The following is a 9,619-nucleotide window of genomic DNA, read 5'->3' as shown; positions in this document are numbered from 1 at the left end:
AAAGAATAAAACGGAATGAAACAGAACATCTTCCAGTAAATATGCTGCACCTTGCTTTGCACTGAAACATTTAAATAGCCTCCTGTCTTTAAATGAGAAAATCATGCCAGGAAATAGAGCCCCTGAATTCCGATATGAAGGCTCTGCTGGTGTTTTGACTGTAACAGTAGGAGTGTTTAACAAGCTTGTCACAGTACCGTTATTTCGGTATTGTTTGGTTGCAGTAGCTGTTTTCTGAAGTGGCACTTGCATTCTCTTTGTGTTCCAGTGAAGTCACTGATTGTTATCTGTGCCCATCTCTAGGGGAGGAAATGGATGGAGTGACTAATGACAGGAGATTTCGTCAGGGGAGTTGAGGAAGTTGGAGATACAGCAGTGCCCAACTCTATTCTCTGTGGAATGTTCTGGAGACTTTGACTCCCTCTCTAAAGGGATCATATTATACCAATACTGAAGAGCTATGTTCTTTCTTCTTTTTTTTTTTTCTTTCTCTTCTTTTTAAATTTTTATTTATTTTTAATTTGACCAGAGAGGGACAGAGATAGAGAGGGAAAATGAGAAAGCAAGCTGCCAGGTCCAGGACTCGAACCACAGTTGGCCATGTGGGAGTCCAACACCCTCAACCACCATGGCACCTGTCCGCCTCTTAATGTAGTTTCCTTTATCCATGATGGAGCATATGCATGTGCATGACAGACAGACAGACAGACAGACACACACACACACAGAGGCACCCTCCATGGCCTGAGCTGGTCATGCCATGATCCCCGTCCTCCAGTCCTCCGGCCTATATGGTCTCGGGCACATGCTTTTGTGCCTGGTGTGATTTGGGCTGATTGCCATGTGGAACCTGGCCTCTCTTGAGCAGGCATTACTGCTGTGTCATGGAGCAATGCTCTTTTTTATTTATTTTTTTTTTAAAGTTTTTTGTCATAAGGTATGTGCACTTGCTGGAGGGAGGGAGACAGAGACAATGAGAGAGACAGTGAGAAATCAGCCCCCAGGTGGGATGGTCATGCCAGATTCCCTTCTCTACTCTCCTCCTGGGACTTTGGGCACTCACACATGTGTACCCAGTGTGATTCGCAAGCCTCCAGCTCTGGGATTTGAACTGTGGTTAGCCATGTGGAAGTCCAACACCTTAACCACCGTACCACTTGCCGTCCCAAGCTGTGTTCTTTATTAGCTGGGATTTTTTCCAGCTAATACAGTAGCCATTAGAAGCTACCCACTACTTATGTGGTGGCCAGTTGTCCCTTGGGGGTACCTCTTTCTCTTTGTGGGGAATTGCTTCTCATTTGAAGGTCAGAGGGCCACAAGGTTGAGGCATGGGGCAATGTGGCATGTGACATAGGCTCAGCCAGTTGGACACTCCCACCTGAACCTGGAATCTTGGGGGAGTGAAGCAGTGTCTCTGAGGAGTGGAGAGCCATTGGCTGCTGCTCAGGGCTAGACCCAGCAGTGATCTTCTCACGGACTCTCCCTGTGTCAAGTCCCATCTGGCTTCTCAGCTGCCAGCCCCTGTTGTTTGGAACCTCTTTTGCACCTGAGCCTTCTGGTACATTCTGTAGGCCCTCTCATGGCCTTCCACTGAATCCCCCTCCTTCACCAGAGTTTTTTCTATTGCAAACAACAGAGAACCCGGCTGCAAACCTTACAGCATATACACGGCATCAGATTTCAGTTCTACTTGGAAAGTCAAACTTCAACATCCATTTTTCAGGGACTGATTTTCAGGGGCCCTGTATCGTATTAGCAGACGGGGGGAACTGAGACCCAGGAATATGACGTGAGCAACACAAGGTCGGGCGGTAGTGAACCAAGGCCTGCACCCTGCCATTTCTAGCCATCTTCATTGCATCCCAGCATTTCTCAAGTCAGGAACCAAAGAGGTGACACAGGGCAATTCAGACATCTTAATGTCTGTGACGTAGTAAAAGCCAAGAAACAAAGGATGGTATCAAAAAGAAGTCTTCACGTAGTCGTGAACTGAAAGTGCCGGGCATATGCAGTCAGGTGCTTCTCATTCACTCTCAGGCCGATACTCCTCCGTGTGGGAAGCATGTTAGGGATTGCTCTGTGTTTAAGCTCATGTGCACCTGCAGCCCGGGACACTGATGGGCGCAGCACAGGGCACGGTGAGACCTGCCTCCTGGGGTCAGGCTGTCAATCTGGGCAGAGCCGGCCTTGGCTGTCCATCTCTGTGGGCAGCTCCTCCTTCTATGCTCCTCCTAGGAGCAGAGAGTCTCATTCTCTGCCCTCTTGGTGTGCCCTGTCACTTCCCCACCACCCCCTGCTCTTAGTGGATGTCTGGGACTCTTAATTGCCAGAGGACACGTGCACTCTCACTAGTGTGAGACAGAGAGAGGAGAGAGGGAGAAAGTCCGCCCAGTGGGGTGTGGCCACGCTGCAGTCCCTTCTCTCCATCTCTCCCCATCCTGCTGGGATTTGGGGCATGCACACGCATGTGCCTGGTGTGATTTTCAAGCCACTGGGGCCCAGACTTCAACTGTGCAGTCTGTCACATAGGTTCTGCCTCCCTTAGCCACTAGGCCATGGAGCCAGACCTGGACTTGTTTTTTTAATAGGAAAAAATATGTGAAGAGAAACTCTCTGGTCAGAATTCCCAGGAAATCTGTGAGGCGTAAAGTTCTGTGTAATCAGTCTCTCTCTCTCCTCCATAAGGCCACTGTCCTCTAGAGCCCTTTTCCTTCCTCCTCCTCAGCCCCTGGGTTCACACTCGTCCTTTGCATCTTCCCTGTCTTCCTCTACTCTGGATTGCTCCATCAGCCTCGCTCTAGCCCAGCACTGTTGTTACTGTTCTTTTTTTTTTTTTTTTTAAGTTCATTTATTATTATTATTATTATTTTTCAATGAAGGGGGAAGAGCAAGAGAGAGCACGCATGAGAGAGCAAATCTCTAACAGGTCTTCACAATGTAGTCTGTCCTCAGCATTAGCCAGCCCCAGGTCATGGGCACCTGACGTGCACACAGAGTCTCGGGACGTGAACCCAGGACCTCTCCGTGGCCGCAGCAGCACAGCACATTGTGTTTCTTGCTGTGCCACCACTTTTCGAAAAAGAACTCCTTTAATTGCATTTGAATTACTCATGGTGTTGGTTCAGAACTGCAGCAGCAAACACACACACGGACGCGCACACACACGGACGCACCCTGATTGCTGAGCTTCATGCCAAGCTCTGTGAAAGAACTGAGGCCCCACGATGCGATTTCCAGGTATAAAAATTGACCAGATAAATAAATAAACCAAACAAAAACCAAAAAAACAAAACAAGAAGAACGAATCCAAGACTATAAAAACCCATTCCATTATCTTCACGGTGTCTTGCTCGCACAAGTTGAAGACAGTTCCTAGACATGGTTAGGCATCTTCCTCCTGGTTTTTAATCCATTGGTGGCCAGGGCAGTTCCTGGGCTGTGACATTCACCATGGCCAAAACCTAGCCGTGACGAGGTCGCATAGGCTCCAGTACCACATGCCATGCCATCCCAGTGAGGGGAGGTGCTGCAGCACCGGCTTCTGAGCGTCAGACCAGGCTGCAGACTTGGGTCTGCCAGGAGCCACGCGGAAGCCCGGTCCCCCGCAGACTTCTGGACAGTGACTGCCTTTCTGCAAGGTCCTCATGTCATTCTTTTTAAAAAGTGTTTTATTTTTAAAAATTAATTTATTTTACATTTGTTCCCTGAACATCATCACAGCATACAAAACGTCACAGGCTGAGAAGCACCCGTCCCACTCCAACCCTGTTCCCCTCTCGGTCGTCAAAGAGAACCTTTCTCTCTTGTGAGCTAAGGCTGTAGAGATGGAAAGTTGATCTCTAGGGCTTGAAATTAGGAGTCCCCGATGCCTTTTACGCTGGCAGAGTCTCCCCTGGGCTTTCTAACCTCTTCCTGAATTAACTACAGAAGTAACTCCCCGCGGCATTGCAGCTGCTGTCTCTTCAGAGCTGCTTTCTCTCGCCCGCGCTTGCATGCAAGAAAGGAAGAACGGAAGGAAAAACACATCCCCGCCTGGCGCACCTTCACCTGGTGCTCCATGTGACGTTTTGTCCCTGCATTTCTCTGGTCCCGAGAACATTTGTGTCCTTCTGGCCATTTGCCCTGCCCCGCTCCTCTGTCCTTAGAAGGCAGGGTTGGTTCAGTTTTGCCTTGCATCAGGTCCCTGGGGTCATCAATTAGCCACCACCTGTTGCTCTTCTTTGTTATTTATCTCTTGAGTCTTCTGGCTCACTTGCGGATAAGTGTCTGATTCACTCTTTTTCTTTTTTTTTTAATAAAAAATATTTTATTTAACTTTAGAAAAATTATTATTATTTTCCAGTTTGATCAGAGAGAAAGAGAGAGAGGGAAAGTGAGAAAGCAAGCCTCCAGGTCTGGGACTTGAACCACAGTTGACCATGTGGGAGTCCAGCGCCTCTAACCACCACTCCACCTGTCTGCCCCTGTTTATTCATTCTTTTTCTTTTTTTTTTAATAAAAAATATTTTATTTAACTTTAGAAAAATTATTATTATTTTCCAGTTTGATCAGAGAGAAAGAGAGAGAGGGAAAGTGAGAAAGCAAGCCTCCAGGTCTGGGACTTGAACCACAGTTGACCATGTGGGAGTCCAGCGCCTCTAACCACCACTCCACCTGTCTGCCCCTGTTTCTTTCTTTCTCTTCTCTCTCTCTCTCTTTTTTAAAAGAAGTATTTAATTTAATTTATTAATTAATTTTAATTTGACCAGAGAAGGACAGAGTGAGAGAGAGAGGGAGAGGGAAAGTGAGAAAGCAAGCTGCTGGGTCCATGACTCGAACCACCATGTGGGAGTCTAGTGCCCCTAACCTCCGTGCCATCTACTGGCACCTGCCAGCCCCCATTTCTGATTAATTTTAAAGGGGATCTTGCTCCCTGGTCAGATCTTATATTTCAAAACAAAACATAGCAAAGTTTTAAAAACAGGACAGGTAAACTAATTTATTCTTAGGAAAGCTTTCAAATTGTTACAGAGTTTGACAGGATCATGGTTTGGTTACTTCTTAAACTTTTGAACCTTTGTTATAGAGAAGAACAGCCGCTTTCTCCATGGTGGTAGGTATGTATTTTTACTCAAGCTCAGAATGTGACAATAAAGCACTTAGACAAGGAATCAAAGAGCTAGGTTATACAGACAACGACACATGCATAAAAGTCTTGCTATGAGAGCCGGTAGTTGGCATAGTGGTTAAGGTGCTGGACTCCCGCATGGCCAACCGTGGTTCATGTCCTGGACTTGGTGGCTTGCTTTCTCACTTTCTCTCTGGTGAGTGCATATACCCTGTAAACAAATTGAAAAAGATAGTGATAAAAATGACAAGTAAAGTTAAATAACTAATTCTTCCTTTTAAAAATGTTGCTATGGAGGGAACCAGCAGTTAGCATAATGGCTATGTCACTGCACTCCCACGTGGTCGACCGCGGTTCGTGTCCCGGACCCGGTGGCTTTAAACTCACGCCGGGAGCATGTGCGTGCATGCCCAAGATCCCGAGAGGAGAATGGAGGAGAAGGGATTGCGGCATGGCCATCCCCCCAGGGGGTGATTTCTCACTTTCTGTCTCTATGTCTCTGTCTGTCTCTCTGGCGAGCGCACGTGCCCTATAGTGAAAACCTCTCCAAAAGAAAAAATGTTGCTATGATACTGACCTTAAAGCTCTTCATTTATCGTTTACTCTTTCTAATGTCATATTATAGACTTGGCAGTGGTGGAACAGAGTGACACCGCTCGCGAGACTGGAATCTGCAAGGGGGTCCTGGATCAGTTCTCAGGCCAGTCTGAATACTCTGGTCGCGGTTGCGCGTGCCTGTAAGCTAGGGATGGGAGCTCGGGCAGGAGCATCGGCACCTGTCAGAACCTGGCGCTTTCAGCCTCCACTCCTTTACTGAACTCCACTCAGAGTCCAGGGATTAGAGTTTCCTGGTAAGGGATCTGATAAGGGATGTGACAGGCAGCAGCCTAGGGAAGGCACTCGCCCAGCTTCCAAGTGCCAAGGAAAGGGGTTCTGTTCCTGCTGAAGGACAGCAGGAGCAATCCAGGTTGGGCGCCAGGGCAGTGGAGAAGAATGTTGCTGAGGCCGGCGCATAGCTGGGGAAGCCTGAGCTCGGGGCAGGGAATGGTGAAAGCTAAGCCCGGAGGTGGGCTGGGGCTTACCTGTGGAGGCCTCCAGAGCTGCACCTGGGAGTGCATCTGGGAAATGAACTCTTCGCAGTCAGCCAGTGACGCTGTCACGTTGTCCTGCACTTTTCTTAGGGGCAGCGCGGCGCTTATCCCGGGACAGAGAACACGTGGCGTTGGAGTCAGGGCAGCCCTGGATTCAGATGCCAGCTCCTCTCTGTCCCGGAGAGCCCGTGGTTGATCGATTTCCCTTCTCCGAGACACTCCTTCCTGCAATCAATGAGAGAGACTGGCCAGACCGCCTCCTCAGCCTCTTCCGTTGCCATGGTCTGGGACTCTGTGGGTGTGAGCGGACTTATTAGTAAGGAAGAGCAGGTGTGAACGTGCTGGTGTGTGCGTGTGCACCCAAGCTCAGGTGAGGGTGGTGCTGGCTTGGACTCCGCAGACAGTGTACTGATGGTGGTTCCGGCAGCTTCTAGTTCCCAGTTCTCTGTTTAACTTCAAACTGTGAGCTGTGGATTTTCACAGATGCTTGTTGAATGAGTGCATTTTTGTGACTGAGACAGAGATGTTACCGGCATGAGTTGCGCTGCCTTGTGGCTAACCCGGCTTTGATTCTCTTGGTAGATGCGCTCACCCTGGAACAGCAGGACCTGTCTCTCTACTCCGTGGAGCTCGTGCTGAAGGGAAGCACCGTGCCCAGCGCTGCACACGTGGCCTTAACTGAAACTGCGCCCGGGCCCCAGCCAAGCAGGGCTCTCCGTGCCATCTCCTCGCCATCTGCCACTCCTTTTGATACAACCTTTTTTAACCAAGGAAGACAGCATACTCAAAGTACAGCAGACCACAGCATCTTTGTGGCAAATTATGTGTCGGTGACAAGTAAGGAGGTGGCCACCGAGGACGATGAAATGGATAACTTCTTGCCAGATACTCAGTGGACCACGCCCCAGGTGGTCTCTCCCCTGCAGTATCTCACAGTCAGCCCCCCAGGGCTGCCCAAGGAAACCTTAGAACCTGTGCTCACTCCATCACTGCCCATGGTCTCTTTCCGAGTTAGAGAAGTGACGGCAGCCTGGCAACACACAATGCAACAACCGGTGACACATGTGGAGCCCCCCAGTCATTTCCACGCTTTCCGGTCGGCTTTTCCCACCTCCGAGGGCATCCTCCCCACGCCCAGTAGGAACCTGGTGCTCTACCCTACTGGTACTTACAGTCAGCTGTCAAGCCGGACGTTGCCAGAGATGGCGGCTTCAGCAACAGGGGACGCAGAAACCCTCCTTCTTAGCTCCTCGTCCTTGGGGCCTCAGCTTCTAGGCCCTGGCATTACTCAGCAGCCATTCTCCCCCTCAGGGGAGATCTCTCAGCTTCCAGAGGAGTTTTCGGCCACGAGGACAGATGGTTACCCCGACGCCACCACTGCTTGGAGTGAGCGTGTGGAGGAAGCCTCCTCTCCGAGAACACCCGCCCCTGCAGCGGTGGCCCGTACCGCCCTTGCGTTCTTCACGCACTCAGTTTTGTTTTCCACGACTCCTGAACTTGTGTCCTTGTCTGCTCACTCGGCGGATGTTTCACGGAACCCTTTTCTTCCCAGCAACTCTGGCGAAACATCCGCACTGCCTGGCAATTCAGGGGCCCCCCATGAGGGGGACGACACTCACGTCCCGAGCTCGGTGTCTTCATCCAGACCATACACGTGGTGCGTGTCCTGTTCCGTGGCGTCGCCTCGGCCAGCTCCAGCCACGAGCCTCATGGAGAAGGACGTGGGCTCAGGGGATAGCGCCGAGACCCTGTCCCCGGCTGTGTCGGAAGCGAGCAGCCCTTCTCCTCTGAGCAGCGTGGTGGCGGACTTCCCCGAGTTTGAGGAAGAGCCTCAAGAGTTCAATACGCTTTTCCCCTCCCGGCCCTTCCTCCCCCTCTCTTCGAGACCCCTGGGAGGCTCAGAAATGAGGGTGGGCATCTCGGCTGAGGTGGACGTGGGTGGTGTTTGGCCCACACAAGCTTCCCCCTCCCACGGCCACCTCTCTGTGCCAGAGTCACTCGGTCCTACTTTTGGCTCCTTCTCTGTCACCGAAACTCAAGAGCTGCCACCCAGTGTCACCACGGTGGCTTTCTTGGTCATCACCAGCGTTTTGGACTCATCTTTCTCCGTCATGGCACAGGAAGACACGCCGTCACCAGTCACCCGAGACCCGGGCCTTTCTTCTTACAGTTCGGCTCCGTGGGCACAGGCTTCGCCCTCTGACCAGCGTCCTGCCAGTCCTTCTGAACACGAACCCGGGAGTAGTTTGGCTTTTGCATCCAGCTTCTTCTCAACCCCACCGCTGGGACTCAGTCCCTTCCCTTCGTCTTCAGAAGCCCCCGCTTCTCCGTCTCTGACATCGAGCGATCTGTCAGCCTCCCCGTCCCCATCGGTCCCCAGCCCGGCCGAGGCAGTCGCAGCGTCCAGCGTGGGCAGTCTGCAGTCCGCTGAGCTCGCTGCTCCCGATCTCTCCGGCTCTGCGTTTGCTCAGCCCTGGCCTGGCTCGGACCTTCCTGTGAGCACAGCCGCCCTTCCACCCGGCTCCTCGGAAGTGTCACCCCGTGCTCACGTCCCTTCTGAGTCTCTCACGTTTGCTGAGGCGGCGACAGTCACGCTGGCAGGTTCTGAAGCTCATCTTACCTCAGCTTTCACTGAAACTACCTCCGACTTCGCATTTTCACCGCTCTCCCGTGAGCCCACGGTCACTGCGTGGGTGCCCGCCAGCTCTGAGCACAGCCTTGACCTCCCGACTGCCGGGACTCCCCCGACGTCATGGGCAACTGCTTTCTATGGGGCGACCCCCGTTTCCGCTGCGTCTTCGCTCTTCCCAACTCCGACGTCTCCTGGCGACCGTGTCAGCGCTGTGGGAGATGGCATCTCTGGCCTGCCCTCTTTCTCCGGCGTCGTCCCTGCCAGCACAGCACTGACCCCCGACGTGTTCTTGTCATCAGCGTCCTCACCTGTTTCCCAAGTGAGCCCCTCGCCTCTGCCCACAGAGCCCATCCTTGAGGGCCCAGCGTCCACACCCGCAGATATACCCTGGAGCTCCTCCACCGTGCCGGGCACATCTGCTGGTGATGCTGTAGACCCTGCCTCGAGTGACGCTGCCAGTCAGAACGCCCAGGAGAGCAGCGCTGCCCCTCCCCCGCCGTCCCTGCACCCCGTCACCACCTTGGCTCTCGAGGTGACCGCTGATGCCCCGGCACTGGCCACCGCCAGGCCACCGTATGTGTGCGATGTCACAGCCCCTGAGGCCTACTTGGTCACAACCGGTAAGGGCCTGCTTTTTGCCCTCTCTGGGCTGGGTGACCTTTCTAAGGTGCTGCTGAGACTTGGGGGGGGGTCGTGGTTAGGAGTTAGAGATGGACTCAGATGACACCCGATGGCCCTCCTCTCTCTGCTGCCCACCTCCTGCGAGTTCTCCTATGGTTACCTAGCCTC

At 52.2% G+C, this 9,619-nt stretch overlaps 1 protein-coding gene across 1 annotated transcript in view; it reads left to right on the top strand.

The window, feature by feature from the left end:
- The window catches only part of KIAA1549 (KIAA1549 ortholog), a 125,971-nt gene that overhangs the window by 20,744 nt on the left and 95,608 nt on the right, over positions 1 to 9,619 (top strand). Inside the window, 1 exon segment of the mRNA XM_027770543.1 lies at positions 6,781 to 9,450. Coding sequence (XP_027626344.1) covers positions 6,781 to 9,450 — 2,670 coding nt within the window.

This window comes from Tupaia chinensis, unplaced genomic scaffold (assembly GCF_000334495.1).
Source record: "Tupaia chinensis unplaced genomic scaffold, TupChi_1.0 Scaffold000140_1, whole genome shotgun sequence".
NCBI lineage: Eukaryota > Metazoa > Chordata > Mammalia > Scandentia > Tupaiidae > Tupaia > Tupaia belangeri.
Note: the sequence above shows the minus strand (reverse complement) of the source record. Positions and strands in the feature narration are given on the sequence as shown.